The sequence below is a fragment of the Vitis riparia genome, chromosome 12, assembly GCF_004353265.1.
Source record: "Vitis riparia cultivar Riparia Gloire de Montpellier isolate 1030 chromosome 12, EGFV_Vit.rip_1.0, whole genome shotgun sequence".
NCBI classification, from domain to species: domain Eukaryota; kingdom Viridiplantae; phylum Streptophyta; class Magnoliopsida; order Vitales; family Vitaceae; genus Vitis; species Vitis riparia.
This window is the reverse complement of record NC_048442.1, coordinates 4,488,226-4,505,317: the sequence shown is the minus strand read 5'-3', so window position 1 is coordinate 4,505,317 and position 17,092 is coordinate 4,488,226. Positions and strand designations below refer to the sequence as shown.

At 36.4% G+C, this 17,092-nt stretch overlaps 2 protein-coding genes across 2 annotated transcripts; both read right to left on the bottom strand.

Moving 5' to 3' along the window:
* Window positions 1-4,614: 4,614 nt before the first annotated feature.
* On the bottom strand, window positions 4,615-5,208 carry LOC117926258 (cytochrome b561 and DOMON domain-containing protein At3g07570-like). Its single transcript, XM_034845341.1, has 2 exons — window positions 4,928-5,208; window positions 4,615-4,838 (listed from the first exon to the last, which is right to left on the bottom strand). Exons 1-2 carry the CDS (start codon window positions 5,168-5,170, stop codon window positions 4,776-4,778), a joined length of 306 nt encoding a protein of 101 aa, XP_034701232.1. The 5' UTR covers window positions 5,171-5,208; the 3' UTR covers window positions 4,615-4,775.
* Window positions 5,209-11,472: 6,264 nt separating this feature from the next.
* LOC117926879 (MDIS1-interacting receptor like kinase 2-like) lies at window positions 11,473-16,463 on the bottom strand. The gene is made up of 4 exons (XM_034846175.1): window positions 16,037-16,463; window positions 14,407-14,881; window positions 11,972-13,758; window positions 11,473-11,870 (listed from the first exon to the last, which is right to left on the bottom strand). Exons 1-4 carry the CDS (start codon window positions 16,461-16,463, stop codon window positions 11,473-11,475), a joined length of 3,087 nt encoding a protein of 1,028 aa, XP_034702066.1.
* Window positions 16,464-17,092: the final 629 nt, after the last annotated feature.

Below are 17,092 nucleotides of genomic sequence, written 5' to 3'. Positions count from 1 at the left end.
AAATTTTGGAAGAATCTGCAAAACCCTCAACAGTTGTGACCATAGCTCAAGACCAAGATGGGACTTTACAATCTAATAATGCTGATGAATGCTTCATAGACTGCTCTCCAAAACTAGAGTTTTTAGGAATGTCTGTCCTTTGTTGAAAGACATGAAGGTCCTCACATTCTCAAGCAGGAAGAACCTTGGCCGAAAGTAATCAACAAAGGATAAGAACGCCAGGATCGTTTCACACTGAACATGACTTTACCCCAGCTACTCCCTGTGAAGATGGCAGCCTTGTTGTAGCTCTTAGAATAGAGTAAAAAAAAACAGAGCAGAACTTGATCAAACCTGGCATGGAGGCCCCCCCATTAATAAAATCAACTTGTCCAAGCATCCGGTGATGCAGATCATTTGGCAGCCTCAGAAGTTGACACGGGCATCGGCATTCCCACATTCCTCCTCCACAACCAATTTACGGGTCTATTACAAATGAGAGACAGAAAAAAAGAGATTTTCATGTTAATGAAATCATTCACCTTAGGATCGAACTGAAACGATAAACATCAATGATTCTGGCTGATTGAATTTGAGTGCATCTCCAGCAAGCTCTTCATAGTCAGTAGCCCACTTGGTTACTGATGCACCTGCAAAGTTGGAAGCAACAGGAGATAAATTAATGATAATTGGAATGCATAGTGGGACTTGAAGTTTGAGTCAAAGTTGATATGATATTTTACCCACAATTAGCCATCTTTAATAGGATTTGAAGTCATAGTCAAACTTGATATAATCATTTGACAAAAATATATATATAATCATTTTAAAGTTAGAGAACATGAATAAACACTCATAAATACTTCTTCTAAAAGTCATTATGAGAAAAACATGAAAAATGTTAAAATTTCAAATAAATGTTCATGTTTGAAAAGCATATTTTTCTTACATTTTTATTAAAAATACTTTCAAACATACCCTTACTTGATCTACTTCAATTCCTAAAATAATTACAAACTCTATTTAATTTTTATTTTTAAAAATTTTTACTTGGGGTGGAAAATTCCTCCTCAAATTATACGGGGATATGAATTATTTGGATGAAAATTGGAGCTAACGTCCACATCATAAGAATGACCTATTTTAGTGGAATATAGAGTTATTGTAAGATAAATCTCACCCAACTATCTCTTTACCAATAAGACAAAGATCGTTGCCTTGTATAATAGGATGCAAAAATACATGAGTGGACACTTTTGACTTAAAAACATGTTTTACAATCACATTAAGACAAAGCTCATTGCCTTGTATAACAGGATGCAAAAATACATCTAAGTGGACACTTTTGACTTAAAAACGTGTTTCACTATCACATTAAGACAAAGCTCATTGCCTTGTATAACAGGATGCAAAAATACATCTAAGTGGACACTTTTGACTTAAAAACGTGTTTCACGATCTCATTAAGACAAAGCTCATTGTCTTGTATAATGAGATGCAAAAATACACAAGTGGATACTTTTGACTTAAAAACATGTTTTATGATCACATTAAGACAAAATTCATTGCCTTGTATAATGGGATGCAAAAATACATATGAGTGGACACTTTTGACTTAAAAACATGTTTTACAATCACATTAAGACAAAGCTCATTGTCTTGAACAATGACATGTAAAAATACAATATGAGTGGACACTTTTGACTTAAAAACATGTTTTACGATCACCTTAAGACAAAGCCCATTGCCTTGTATAATGGGATGCAAAATAATACATATGAGTGTGCATTTTTTACTCTAAAAATGTGTTTCACAATCATATGTGTTTCAAACTTAAGTTCAAATAAAGATACCACTTAAACCTCCTAAGAAACCCTTTGGAGATGAACATAATAATTGAAAATAAATATAAACTCTCATATGATAATAAAAAATATTTTTCAATTTTTATAGATGGTGATCATATACAAATTAAGTTAAATAAGAAGTAAAATGGAATTTACAAAAATGGTTTTTTTAAATGTGTTAAAATTTTCTAATCCTCTTTAGGCATGTTTTTTAATGCTTGTTGAAAAGTTGTTTTTATGTTTAAGAATGAAAAATAGTTATTTAGTATTTTATAAAAATAAGATGTTTTGACAAGTTGGTTTTAAAAACGTTTTTTTAAAATAAAAAAATAAAAACTTGTTTGAATAAGATGTTTTATAAAAATAAATTTTCTATTTTAATTTTTTTTAAACATTATAAATTTAATTTATGTAATATTAATTTAATTTAATTCAAGTCTTATTGAAAATGAAAATAGTTTTTAATTATAAATAAATTAAAAAATAAATAGTTTTTAGTAAAACATGAATAATAATATTATAATAAAATCATAAATTGTAATTTTTATAAAAAAAAATGCTATTTTAGCTTCTTCTTTTTTTTTTCATGATAAAGCTTCTCTCAAAATTTGGGTAGATGCATGCTTAAGTGACACTTACGTCATTAATAAATTACCTCTCTTTTATTGGTAAGAATTCTCTATACTTAAAACTATTTGGTCAACATCCTAATTGTTCATGTTTACACATCTCTGGTTCCCTTTCCTTTCCATATTTAAAAGCTTCTAGCATGCACAATTTAAAAAAAAAAAAAAATTGTACCATATGCTTTCTTAGGATGTAGTCCTTTACGTAAAGGCTATAGATGTCTTCATCCCATATCAAATCAAGTTTACATTTCTTGACATGTAGTTTTTAATGAGACGTGTTTTCTTTTTATCAAAAATGAATCTCCCTTTCACTTTCTCTCATAATCTCTTGATTACACCTTTTTCTAACCTTGATGAATGGTTTTCAAGAACATCAAATGGATAATTTACAGTCTTCAAATCAAAGCTCCTTCACGTCATGAGCCACCTACCAGTCCTACAAAATCTCGCTGAATTGACCTTGAGGATATTCGTCAAGATCCTATTCCTCCTTATCTCAAATATCCTTTGTCTTTATCTCCTCCTTTACATGAGCCCGCCTCTCTTGAACACCACTCCCCTCCGCCTCAATCTCCCTCCCTCACATCTCATGGTCCAAGTGCTATAGTCATTGAATACATCTCGTATTCAATTCAGTCCTCATGTTTTTTTGGCCTCCTAAATTCTAAACCCTATCTAAGTTTTTCGATTTTGTAAAAAATTACATGATAGGACCCAATAGGAGGGGATTAGATTTAATGTTGGAGACAAAATTTTGAACAAATCTGCAAAAATGCTCAACAGTTGTGGTTATAGCTCATGACCAAGATGGGAATTTACAATGTGATAATACTGATGAATGCTTCATAGACTGCTATAACTAGAGTTTGAAAATTTTCTACTTTCCAACATTTTTCGTATCAAGCTATAATCATCTAAATGGATTGAAAACAATTTTTTAAAAATTTGTTTAAAAATGAGAGGACTTCTCATAAAAAAATTTAAAAAAAAAAATCAACATTTTTTTTAGAGCAATAGGAAACATGGAGAATAGACCGATAACTTTTGCATTCTATATCAATGCATAATACTTCCATAGAGAAGAGACTGAGATTTTTTATTTTTTTATTTTTTATTTTTTTTAAATTTGACTCCTAATAGAATTTTATTACTCCAAACATTTAGGAGCTATTCTTAAAAATTGATTTGTAAAAACTATTTTTGAAAACGTTATTGAGCAGACCCACAATATGTTGAAGTAACAAATGGAAAACTTACCATTTGACCTTGTTCCAATTACAATTTTAAAAAGAAAACAAACACATAAATCCTTAGACAGGACTAAGCAACAAGCAATGTGCTTTCTTATTTCTCTTAATATTTTGTAAATCATTTATATTAAATTTTAAAACCAAATTAACTATAGTTTCTTCTACTTCTTTCTCAATCAAATGCATGGTTTGTTGTTGATGCTTATCTTAGTTCATCTTTAAGTGAGACCCATTACCTATGAACAAAATAGACATGCTTTTTTTTTCATTTGGAAGTATTAAAGAATCAAATTAATCATTTATAGTCCACAATAAAGTAGAACGCATATTAGGTGGGGCCTGAGACCCATTCCCAAAGGGACCCTTATATCTTTAAAATATGTTTACAGGTTAATAAGAGTTTAGACATATGCAGTATGTATGTATTGCAAGGTTTAACATTTTAAGAGAAACTCTTCAATTAAAAGCACTTTATAAAAACACTTTCAAACAGATATTAGTTATCTTCAGTTCCTAAATATATATTTATTCTTGTTATTGGGGGTGCTTAAGTGCTCTTTTTATCAAATTGAACCAAGTGTATCAAGTGGTTCTGTTTAATATGTTCATCTACTCTTTGGATCATGTTTTCCTTGAGTTACTTGTTTCTTCTTAACAAAAAAATACAGTTTGTCACCCATTTCGAAGGAAGATAATAACAAAAAACTCAGTTCATGCTGATAAGCATTAAAAATAAATAAATAAATAAAGGAAGAAAAAAAAAAGGTGATTTCAACAGTTTTGGGAATTATGACTCTCTCAACAATCTATTAAAAAACTGTAAAGATTTCATGTTAGAGCCCTAGAAAAGGTGCAGACACATGAACAAAAATCCCAATCGCATCCAAAAACAGGAGTCGCATCTGCCTTCTTGGATCTCCCCAGCCTCAAGGACACTTAACTGTTACAAGAATGAAGGGCACAAGAAACCCATATCCTGTCTTCCACCCCGAGCCTGCTTCTGCCACTCAAAGTCTATTCACAATATTCAGTGCTCCCAAGAAGAGAGCAATTCTCCCTATCCAGTGATGTTACCAGTTCCAGTACTTGCGCGGTTTGGATGTCTTGTCTAGTCGTAGAATCAGTGCCATTACCTGAGAAGAAGAAAACTTGGTTTTCATCATGCTTGAAGAAATATATTTAGTTAATGTCGAGTAAAGGCCCAACCCGAGCAAAAACAAACCTGAAGAATGCTAAGGAAAAACACCAAGGATTCGAGGGGTCTGTGAACCTTGAATTTGAGAATGTGATCGGACTCCAATCCATTGTAGAGTGTCCTTCCTGGGACGACAGAAGCAAGACCCAGAAGAAAACCCACAATCTGGATCGGGATGTGAAGATAAAACCATTGAGGATGATGATGCTTGAAGTATCTTGGGATGATTGCCCCAAATTTAAGGAGCACGGCCCATGCAATTAGGCCCATGTCTCCATGACGCGTCTTCAAATCTCCAGTGTTATTGATACCAGAGGTATATCTTGTGAGACACAGAATAGAAATTTTCCATATCAGACTTCAAAGAGTTTTATCTGAAGCTCCCACTTTATTTTCCTAGATACAAGCCCCTCACGTCTAGAATGTAAAATCCTCTGTTCTCTCTTCAAATTTCAGCTTTGCAATTGGAGTCCATACATGTCGTATTCAATTCAATCCTCATCTTTTTCTGGTCTCCTAAATTCTAAACCCTGTCTGGGTTTTCCAGTTTTGTGAAAAATTACATCATGGGGACTCAACAGGATGGGATTTGATTCAATGTTAGAGGCAAAATTTTGGAAAAATTTGTAAAATATAACTATTCAACAGATTGATTGGCTTCGCTAACACACCTCAGCCTATAGTTTTCCATTAGATTTATAGTTGTACAATTGAAAATATCAAGCGTATAATGAGGAACAATAAAATACAGTCAACAACCAAATACACGTTTGTAGGAGAAGATTATGCTAACAACTGGATTATTTTGAATTGGTAAGAGAATGGATGGAGTGAAGAACTGATGCAGATACTCCTGGATTTTCTACTGAAGATTCTGATAGTCTAACACCCTCCCTTGAATTAATGGGGTTTGGACAAACCATTAATTTGCTCTTGAGATACTAAAAACGTTGTGTAGTTTGGCCTTTGGTGAAGACGTCCGCTATTTGATCCACGGTTGAGACATGTTGAACTTTAATATCATTGTTGCAGACTTTCTCCTGAATAAAATGATAGTCAATCTCTACGTGCTTCGTTCATGCATGGAACACCAGATTTGAAGCGAGTGCAATTGCCCCAATGTTATCTCACCATATAGTCGGTATGTGGACTAGACCAATAGACAATTCTTTGAAAAGCATTCTAAGCCAGTAAACTTCAGCTGTAGCAAGTGCCATTGTACGGTACTCAGCTTCGGTACTCGAACGAGAGACCACAGTTTGTTTCTTGGAACTCCAAGAAACCGGGTTTCTGCCCAGAAAAACGCCATAGCCACTAGTGGACCTTCTATCTTCTGGATTGCCTACCCAATCCAAGTCACAGTAGGTATGTAATTGTAGAGGAAATGGTGTGTAGAACAGTCCATGGTTTACAGTGCCCTTTAAGTAGCGAAGAACTCGCTTCATAGCCTGCTAGTGTGGAGTCCTTGGCTGGTGCATATACTGACATAGCTGGTTAACAGCATAAGAAATATCGGGACGTGTTATTGTGCAGTATTGCAGGGCCCCAATGATGTGGCGATAAGTAGAAGGATCAGATATTAGTTCCCCTTCTGTACTGGACAGTTTGGTACTTGCCACCGTAGGCGATGCAAGTGGCCTGGCACCAGCCATTTGAGTCCGGTCTAAGAGATCACAAATGTACTTGGTTTGACTTAAGTGTAGTCCTTGTGAGCTCTTATCAGCCTCCACACCTAAAAAATAAGACAAAGGACCAAGATCCTTGACATGAAAAATACTTTGCAGATGTTGAATGAGGTTGGTAATTTCAGAGGTGTCAGATCCTATCACCAAAATATCATTGACATATATTAAGACAAAAAGTCTAACATTTTCAGTATGTAGAGTAAACAGAGAGTAGTCATTGACAGATTCTTGAAAACCAAGCTCAATGAGTTGTTGTGATAATCGTCGAAACCAGGCTCTTGGGGCTTGTTTAAGACCATAAAGAGACTTATGTAATTTGCAAACATAGTTCGGGTAGGTCTCATCAATAAAACCTTTTAGTTGTTCCATAAACACCTCTTCATCTAGAAAGCCATGTAGAAATGCATTTGACACATCTAATTGTCGAATGGGCCAGTGAAAATGAACAGCAATAGCCAAAACTAAACGAATAGTAGTTGGCTTAATCACGGGTGAAAAGGTTTCATGGTAGTCAACACCACATTTTTTATCATACCCTTTGGCCACAAGTCTGGCCTTAAAACGTTCAATACTGCCATCTGGTCTCCTCTTAAGTTTGTATACCCATTTGTTCCGGACAATGTGTTTATCAGGTGGACGAGGACATAGAGACCAAGTCCCATTTTCCATCAATGCATCAAATTCCCTTCCCATGGCAGCATGCCATTGTGGATCTAAACATGCTTGAGTGTAGGAGGTTGGTTCAGGAGTATCCAAGACTGCAGAAAAAGCTTGCAAAGGATGTCGGGTATTATAGAATAATTTGTAATCATGAAATGATTTTGGTCGAGAATGACCTGTTTTGGAACGTGTTTGAATTTGAGTGAAGGTAGGCTGGACAATTGGATTGTTGAAGGTATTATCAGGTTCTTGCGGCACCTGTGGAGAATGAGAGATTGGTGGAATGACAATTTCTGGGTCAATGGAATTGTCAAAATTTAAAGTGGGAGGAGGAATAGGAGAATAATCATTGGATGCAGGAGGTGGAGATGGGTGTGCAGAGTTTGAGGCTGCAAGAATTGGCATTTCAACTGAAGGAGAAGAATGATCATTTTGAGGTGGCACAGTTGCAGAAATGTTAGATAATAAATTACTAGATATAACTGAACTCAGAATTATCAATGGATTACCTGCAGTAGAGTTTGTTCTTCGAGATGTGGTGTTCTCAGCAAGTTCCTTAGCTGGGAAAGATTTCTCATCAAATATGACATGGCGTGAGATGTATACCCGCTTAGTTGCTAAGTTAAGACACCTATATCCTTTTTTACAGTTAGAATAGCCTAGGAAGAGACACTTTTTACTTCGAAATGCTAACTTATGGTTGTTATATGGTCAAAGGAGTGGATAACAAGCGCATCCAAAAACTCGCAAGTCCATATAAGTTGGCTCAGTTTTATGAAGTAAAAAGTAAGGTGTCACATTATCTAAGACTTTGGTAGGTAATCTATTTATTAAGAACACTGAAGTAAGGAAGGCATCAACCCAATATTAGGGGGACAAGCTTGATTGGGCTAGAAGTGTTAGTCCCATTTCTTGGATGTGTCTATGTTTCCTCTCAACAATTCCATTTTGTTGAGAAGTGTGTGGGCAAGTCAACCTATGGTGTATCCCTTGTGCAGTCAAAAAAGTTTTAAAGTGGTTGGAAGTAAACTCTCCACCATTATCTATTTGGATTTGTTTTATTGATGTTGAGAAAAAATTTTCTGCAATGGTTTTAAATTTAACAAAAGTTGCAAACACATCAAATTTTCTGTGCAAAGGATATAGCCAGGAATATCTCAAATAGTCATCAATAAACAAAACATAGTAGGAACAACCACCAGTTGATTGCACCGGGGAAACCCATACATCAGAGTGGATTAAAGCAAGAGGAACAGAGGACTGACGACTAGACTCTGGAAAAGGTAGTTTCTTAGCTTTGCCAAGTTGACAAGCTGAGCAAAACTCTATTTTATTGGAAGGACCTTTGATAGAGAGTTTATTTGAATGAAACAGACTATCTAAGATGATACTAGAGGGATGTCCTAGTCTGGAGTGCCAAGTATCTGCATTAGCTCGAACCCCTATTGTTGCAGAAAGACATGTGAGGCTCTTATGAGAAGTCTTGCACCCAGCTAGTGGATATAAGCCGTTTTCAACCACACCTTGAAGTAGAGTTTTGCCTGTCAGGTTCTCCTTCACGATAAAATCATTAGCAGTTAATATAAAGTAACAATTATTATCTAAACAAAATTGATTGATAGAGATAAGATTGGTAGCTACTTGAGGACAATGGAGAATTTTGTTTAAATGAAAATTGGATTGGCCGAAGTTAAAGGTGGTAGAACTAGTATTTAGAACTTGCAGACCTGAACCATTTCCGACAGTTACAATTTCTGATTCACGAAGGGGCTGCAAATGAGTGAGATTAGTTGCATCTGATGTAATATAGGCATTGGCGCCGCTATCCATGTACCAGGCTTGATGATCAAATGTGGCATTAGTTTCAGCCACCATTGCCACGAGATCTTGAGGAGGGAAACGACCCTGATATGAATAATCAAAACGGTGAAAACAATCTATAGCAGTATGCCCAGATTTACCACAAATTTGACAAACCGGGTGGTTATTGAGGAGTTGTGGAGGAGTAGATCTAGTCTGCTGGTGTGGCCAATAATTAGAGGAAATTGTATTCTGCATTTTTGTGGGATGGAGTGGAGGTCCTTTCTTTTTCCCATAAGTAGGTGCCTTAGATTTGTTTGCAACAAATGCAAAAGGAGTACTATCCATGCCAGGAACAGATTGATTAACACCCAGAAGATTTTCATAACCCAGTAATTAGACTTGAAAGTCTTCGAATGTGAAGTCAGTGTTACGGGATGCAAAATTAAAAGATGTGACAAACGGTGTGTATGATGATTGCAGGCCACCAAGAAGAAAGGAGATCAGGTCTTGATCGTCAACAGGCTTACCAGCTGCTGCCAATTGATCTGCAAGATTTTTTGCATTTTCAAGATACTCGGAACAAGATTTGGTAATTTGAGTCAATGCTTGAAGTTGATGTTTAAGATGGGAAATACGAGAACGAGATTGAGAGGAAAAACGAGTCTGCAGGGTAGTCCAGACTTGCTTAGATGTTTCCAATCCATAAACAGTGGAAACAAGTTTTTCCGAAAGAGATGCAAGGATCCATCCAAGGAGACAAACGTCTTTCTTCTGCCAAACAACATAGGTAGGGTTTACTGAACCAGAGGCAAGGTTTTTTGGAGGACATGTGTCAGTACCATCAATGAAGCCAACTAAGTCGTGTCCTCGAAGAAGATTAAGGAACTGCATTTTCCATGCCAAATAATTGTGAGAGCCGTCTAACTTAACAGAAATAGTGGTGGTGGATGGAGGTAGGATAGGTTCAGGGATGGAGATGTCGTTGGTGTTGGCCATTTGGATGATGCGGAAGCTTGAGAAAGGATCGTTTGATAAGCGTGAGCTTATAGGATGTGGCTCTGATACCATGTAAAATATAACTATTCAACAGATTGATTGGCTTGGCTAACACACCTCAGCCTATAGTTTTCCATTAGATTTATAGTTGTACAATTGAAAATATCAAGCGTATAATGAGGAACAATAAAATACAGTCAACAACCAAATACACGTTTGTAGGAGAAGATTATGCTAACAACTGGATTATTTTGAATTGGTAAGAGAATGGATGGAGTGAAGAACTGGTGCAGATACTCCTAGATTTTCTGCTGAAGATTCTGATAGTCTAACAAAATCTGCAAAACCCTCAACAGTTGTGGCCATAGCTCAAGACCAAGATGGGAATTTACAATCTAATAATGCTGATGAATGCTTTAGACTGATCTACCAAACCAGAGTTTGTTGGAACGCCTGTCCTTTGTTGAAAGACATGAAGGCCCTCACATTCTCGAGCAGGAAGAACCTTGGCCGAAAATAATCAGCAAAGGATAAGAAGGCCAGGATCATTTCACACTGAACTTTACTCCAGCTACTTGGATAAGAAGGCCAGGATGAGAAACCCCGTGAAGATGGCAGCCTTGTTTTAGCTCTTAGAATAGAGTAAAAGAACAGGGCAGAAGCTGATCAAACCTAGAATGGAGGCCCCTCCAATTAATAAAATCAACTGTCCAAGAATCCGGTGATGCAGATTATTTGGCAGCCTCAGAAGTAGAGACAGAGTCATTGGTATTCCCGCACTCCTCCACCACAGCCCTGCATCACAACCAATTTACGGGTCTGTTACAAATTGAGAGACAGAGAAAACGAGATTTTCATGTTAATGAAATCATTCACCTCAGGATCACATTGCAATTGTTAATAAACATCAATGATTCTGGATGATTGAATTTGAATGCATCCCCAGCAGGCTCTTCATATTCAGTAGCCCACTTGGTTACTGATACACCTGCAGAGTTGGAAGTAACAGGAGGTAAAATCATCACGTTCTTTAACATAAATGTAATCAAATACGACTATTTAGCTGATATAGATACAAATGAACTACCTGCTTGAAGGGCCCTTCAAAGAAAAATATATTCCAAAGGTTGCAAGGACATCACATGATGGCAGATCATGCTTCTGAATAACCTGCACATTCCACCCTTCAAATATCTTAGGCAAATAATATAATTATAGTTTTATATTATAATAAAAGTAAAACAAAAAAAACAAAAAAAAACACGAGAAATTATGCACGATTGCTTGCACCCACATCATGGATGTCATAACAGCATGCCTTATCTGCTGAAACTTCCTCAGGCCTGAAAAATCTTCTTACTCTACCCAATATAATCTTTTACAGTAATAAGCAATTTATAACAAATTTACATGGAGAAGTGAGGATCCTCAGCTAGTTTCACCCCCATGACCATGACCCAGCAGCTCACCCAACGTAATAGTGTGGAACGATTTTGAAAATGGTGGCCACTGTGTTAAGAGTGCTCGAACAACTTGTTGCATAGTTGGTCGAGACTGGGGATTAACATGCAAGCATGCTAATGCCAACTTCACTGCAACCACTACTTCCTCAGCCACTTGATTCACAGGAGGTGAGGGGCGCTGGTCCATCACATCATTCAATAGGCGATGGTCCACAATTGATGGAGATGAGGATGATGAGGACGCTGATGATAACAGGGACGAGATTAGTTCTCCAGGATGCCTTCCCATAATTACTTCCAATGTTACAACACCGAAGCTATAAACATTGGTTTTATTATCCACCTTCATCGTAAAAGCAAGTTCTGCAAAGAGGATTAGGTCATGCTCTGCTAAGAAATTATACAAGTTACATATGATGTATAGAGGTCGTTTAGAGATAAGCAAGGCACTAAGCAAAATGTACCTGGAGCAGTATAACCAAAAGTTCCTGCAAATGAAGTCCAATTAGATGAGTCTGACTTTAAAAGCCTAGCTGTGCCGAAGTCAGATTCATGAGCTTCGTATTCTGAATCTAACAAAACATTGTTGCTCGATATGTCTTGATGAATTATCGGAGGTGAGCAATCATGGTGCATATAGGATAAAGCTTTAGCCACGCCTTTAACAACATTTAGCCTCATAATCCAATCTAATTTTTCTGCTTCTTCATCGTTGCTTAGAATGTTTCTCAAGTTCCCATTTTCCATAAACTCATAAACCAGAAACGAGTTCTCTGCAAATGAACTGAAGCCATAAAGCTTGACGATATTGCGATGCCTTATCTGTGTTAAAGCATGAATCTCGCTTTTGAAAGCTTTCACATCAACCATATCTCCATCTTCTGATGAGTGAAGCTTTTTCACAGCAACAACCCGACCTGTTGGCAACTCAGCCTTGTAAACAGTACCATATCCTCCAGTGCCAATACACTGTTTCGAACTGAAATTGCTAGTCCCCTGTATGATGTGCTCATACAACAATTCCCCATCATGACCCCATATTGCAAATAGATCTTCAACATCTGCTTTTGGAGACTTGGTTTTTCTCTTCCTCAATTTTTGGAAAAGAAAATAAATGCCGATAATAAAAGCAAATAAGAACAATAGAGGGCTCACAATAAGGAGTATTATGATCAAAATAGAAAACTTGTTGGCCTTCTTTCGACTAGCACTACATGGCTTGAGATGAGTGACATTATTACCACACAGACCTTTATTATTTTTGAATGCCTCAAATGGAGCAAAGGCTTTGATGTTGGGGAGAGGACCTTCCAATTGATTGTAGGATATCTCAGCAACTGTCAAACTTATCAAATCATCAAACGTGTGTGGGATGGTGCCAGAGAGCCCGTTGTGGGAGAGATTCAACATTTCCAGGTTCTGTAATTCTCCAAGCAGCGGTGGCATCTCTCCTGTCAACATATTTTGACTAAGATCGAGACTTTCAAGATGATGCATCTTTCCAATTTCGTCAGGAATGCCATCCACAAATCTATTCTCGCTCAAGTTCAAGGACCATAATTTCCAGAAGTTTCCCAGTTGCTTAGGAATTGGACCGCTTAAGTTGTTTGATGCCAAGTCAAGGATTTCAAGATTGGATAAGTTTCCCAATTCCAGAGGAATACTTCCTGAAAGTTTGTTGTTGCCTAGCAACAATTTGAACAATAAGGGAAACATACCCAATTCTTTTGGGATCTTCCCAATTAGATGATTTGAGGAGAGATCAAGTTGTTGCAGTTGAATTGCTTTCCCAAGTTGAGGTGGTATAGCACCAGAAATTTTGTTGTTGGAGATGTTCAGGTTTGTGAGCATGTGGCACTCCCCCCATTTCTCAGAAAGCTCACCATAAAAATTGTTATTGCTCAGATCAATATAATTTAGATTAGGGTATACACCAAAACTTTCGGCTATGTCTCCAGTAAGTTGGTTTTTTTCAAGCCTAACTCTGAATAAGCTAGTGAAAATTTTCAAGCTCTTTGGAATAGGACCAGTGAAATGGTTCATTTGGGCTGAAACTTTTTCAAGAGAATTACCAAGGCATATCTCTTGTGGTAGGTGACCAATGAAGTTATTCTCAGCCATTTGCAAAGATTTCAAATGAGTGATATTATTCATTTCTGGAGGAATGGCACCACTGAGTCTGTTGTAATAAAGGGCCAAAAAGTTTAAGCCAGACAAGTTTCCAATGGATGGAGGGATTGGACCAGTGAGACTATTAATTGCCAATTGAAGATCATTAAGTGATGTCAACAATCCAATCATTTGAGGAATAGAACCAGATGGTTTGTTTGTACCAAGGTACAAAGTGGTTAAGTTCCTCAAGTTACCTATGGAAGGAGGGATTGGGCCGGTGAGATTGTTATTTGACAACGCAAGATCATTAAGTGATGTCAACAATCCAATCTCTTGAGGAATAGAACCAGATAGTTTGTTCGTATGAAGGTACAAAGTGGTTAAGTTCCTCGAGTTACCTATGGAAGGAGGGATTGGACCGGTGAGATTGTTATTTGACAGCTCAAGATCATTAAGTGATGTCAACAATCCAATCTCTTGAGGAATAGAACCAGATAGTTTGTTTGTACCAAGGTACAAAGTGGTTAAGTTCCTCAAGTTACCTATGGAAGGAGGGATTGGACCGATGAGATTGTTATTTGACAACGCAAGATCATTAAGTGATGTCAACAATCCAATCTCTTAAGGAATAGAACCAGATAGTTTGTTTGTGTCAAGGTACAAAGTGGTTAAGTTCCTCAAGTTACCTATGGAAGGAGGGATTGGACCGGTGAGATTGTTATTTGACAACGCAAGATCATAAAGTGATGACAACAATCCAATTTCTTGAGGGATGTAACTCGAAAGCTTGTTCTCAAGAAGATATAAAGTGGTTAAATTTCTCAAGTTTCCAATGGATGGAGGGATCGGACTAGTGAGACTATTAACTACCAACTCCAGATCATTAAGTGATGTCAACAATCCAATCTCTTGAGGAATAGAACCAGATAGTTTGTTTGTATGAAGGTACAAAGTGGTTAAGTTCCTCAAGTTACCTATGGAATGAGGGATTGGACCGGTGAGATTGTTATTAGACAACTCAAGATCATTAAGTGATGTCAACAATCCAATCTCTTGAGGAATAGAACCAGATAGTTTGTTTGTGTCAAGGTACAAAGTGGTTAAGTTCCTCAAGTTACCTATGGAAGGAGGGATTGGACCGGTGAGATTGTTATTTGACAACTCAAGATCATTAAGTGATGTCAACAATCCAATCTCTTGAGGAATAGAACCAGATAGTTTGTTTGTATCAAGGTACAAAGTGGTTAAGTTCCTCAAGTTACCTATGGAATAAGGGATTAGACAGGTGAGATTGTTATTTGACAACACAAGATCATTAAGTGATGTCAACAATCCAATTTCTTGAGGGATGTAACTAGAAAGCTTGTTCTCAAGAAGATATAAAGTGGTTAAATTTCTCAAGTTTCCAATGGATTGAGGGATCGGACCAGTGAGACTATTAACTACCAACTCAAGATCATTAAGTGATGTCAACAATCCAATCTCTTGAGGAATAAAACCAGATAGTTTGTTTGTATGAAGGTACAAAGTGGTTAAGTTCCTCAAGTTACCTATGGAAGGAGAGATTGGACCGATGAGATTGTTATTTGACAACTCAAGATCATTAAGTGATGTCAACAATCCAATCTCTTGAGGGATACAACCAGAAAGCTTGTTCTCAAAAAGATATAAAGTGGTTAAATTTCTCAAGTTTCCAATGGATGGAGGGATCGGACTAGTGAGACTATTAGTTGCCAACTCAAGATCATTAAGTGATGTCAACAATCCAATCTCTTGAGGAATAGAACCAGATAGTTTGTTTTCATAAAGGTACAAAGTGGTTAAGCTTCTCAAGTTACCTATGGAAGTAGGGATTGGACCGATGAGATTGTTCATTGACAAATCAAGATCATTAAGTGATGTCAACAATCCAATCTCTTGAGGAATAGAACCAGATAGTTTGTTTTCATAAAGGTACAAAGTAGTTAAATTCCTCAAGTTACCTATGGAAGGAGGGATTGGACCAATGAGATTGTTAGTTGACAATTGAAGATCATTAAGAGATCTTAACAATCCAATTTCTTGAGGGATGGAACCAGAAAGCTCGTTCTCAAAAAGATACAGAGTGGTTAAGTTTCTCAAGTTTCCTATGGATGGAGGGATTGGACCAGTGAGACTATTAATTGCCAATTAAAGATGATTAAGTGATGTCAACAATCCAATTTCTCGAGGAATAGAACTAGATAGTTTGTTTTTATGAACGTACAAAGTAGTTAAGTTCCTCAAGTTACCTATGGAAGGAGGAATTGGGCCTCTGAAATTATTAGAAGACAATGCTAGAACGCTAAGAGATGTTAGAAATCCAAGTTGAGGAGATATTACACCAGTAAAATGATTGAAAGCAAAGTTAAGATTTGTGATTAGTTTGGAAAGATTACCAATGTCGATTGGAATGGTTCCATAAAGGGAGTTGTTATAAAGATTAAGAGTGAGAAGGTTAGGGAGTGATGAGAAATTGAGATTGTGGAGTGTACCTCTCAAACCGCAATTGTCAAGTTCTAAATTGGAGACACTTCCTGACATGTGACAAGTTACTCCAAACCAGTGATGGCAAGAATTGTGTCCAGACCAAGAAGAGAGGAAAGATTGGGTTTGATTATCAAAATTGGCCTTCCATGTTAGAAGAGCAAATGCTTCTTGATCTTGTTCAACTTTTAAAAGAGAAGTGGAAGGTGTAGAGGTAGATATAGAAGTGACATGGAATGATGATATTGAGTACAGAAGGAAAAGGAGAAATATGAAGAAGTAAGGAGTGATAATGAGTCGAGAGAGTAAGGAGTAGGATGAAGAATATTCAAGGGCCATCGTTGAATTGGTAGAAATGAAGTTATTAAGAGGCTTACATGGAGGAAAGGATGAAGATGAAACACTTATTTATAGACTTAAATGTGATACATCCAACATTTCCATTAGTTGGTGTTGACATCTAACCACCTCCTTCATTGACAATTAATGGAGTTAAAAAGGATTATATACATGAGCTCAATTCCACACCTATTTTATTTCATTTTATCAAAATGCTCTGAATTTTTTAATTAAAATTTACACCTACAATTACATATGAAATAATTAAAAATATTCCTTTTTCACTCTACGCACTTTTAAATATAACTTGTTTAAAATTAATAATTACAATTCATTTTAAGAAGTAAGGACCAAATATGCCCACGTCAACAACCTAGTTGATACAGGAAGTCCACTTTGACAAACATTACTCATTGTTTGGATTAAATTCTTTTAACTATTTTGCCATGTGAGAAATAAACTCTTTTAACTCTATTAGTTCTTTCATAATTTTTATCCTTACAATATGAACTATCTTATTTCTCTTAATATTTTATAAATAATTTATGTTATATTTTAAAACCAAATTAGTTGTCATTTCTTCTTCTTCTTTCCCATACAAATGCATAATTTGTGGTTGATGTTTATCA

Bases quoted from the DNA above. Each gene is read 5' to 3' on its own strand.
- LOC117926258 (XM_034845341.1), bottom strand. From the start codon at position 5,170: ATGGGCCTAATTGCATGGGCCGTGCTCCTTAAATTTGGGGCAATCATC. The intron at 4,839-4,927 runs GTTTGTTTTTGC...TCTTCTTCTCAG, and splicing joins TTTTCCTTAGCATTCTTCAG to GTAATGGCACTGATTCTACG.
- LOC117926879 (XM_034846175.1), bottom strand. From the start codon at position 16,463: ATGGCCCTTGAATATTCTTCATCCTACTCCTTACTCTCTCGACTCATT. The intron at 14,882-16,036 runs GTAATCTTTCCA...CTTATTCCATAG, and splicing joins AACCATTCCAATCGACATTG to GTAACTTGAGGAACTTAACC. The intron at 11,871-11,971 runs GTACATTTTGCT...TCCTCTTTGCAG, and splicing joins TTTTGGTTATACTGCTCCAG to AACTTGCTTTTACGATGAAG.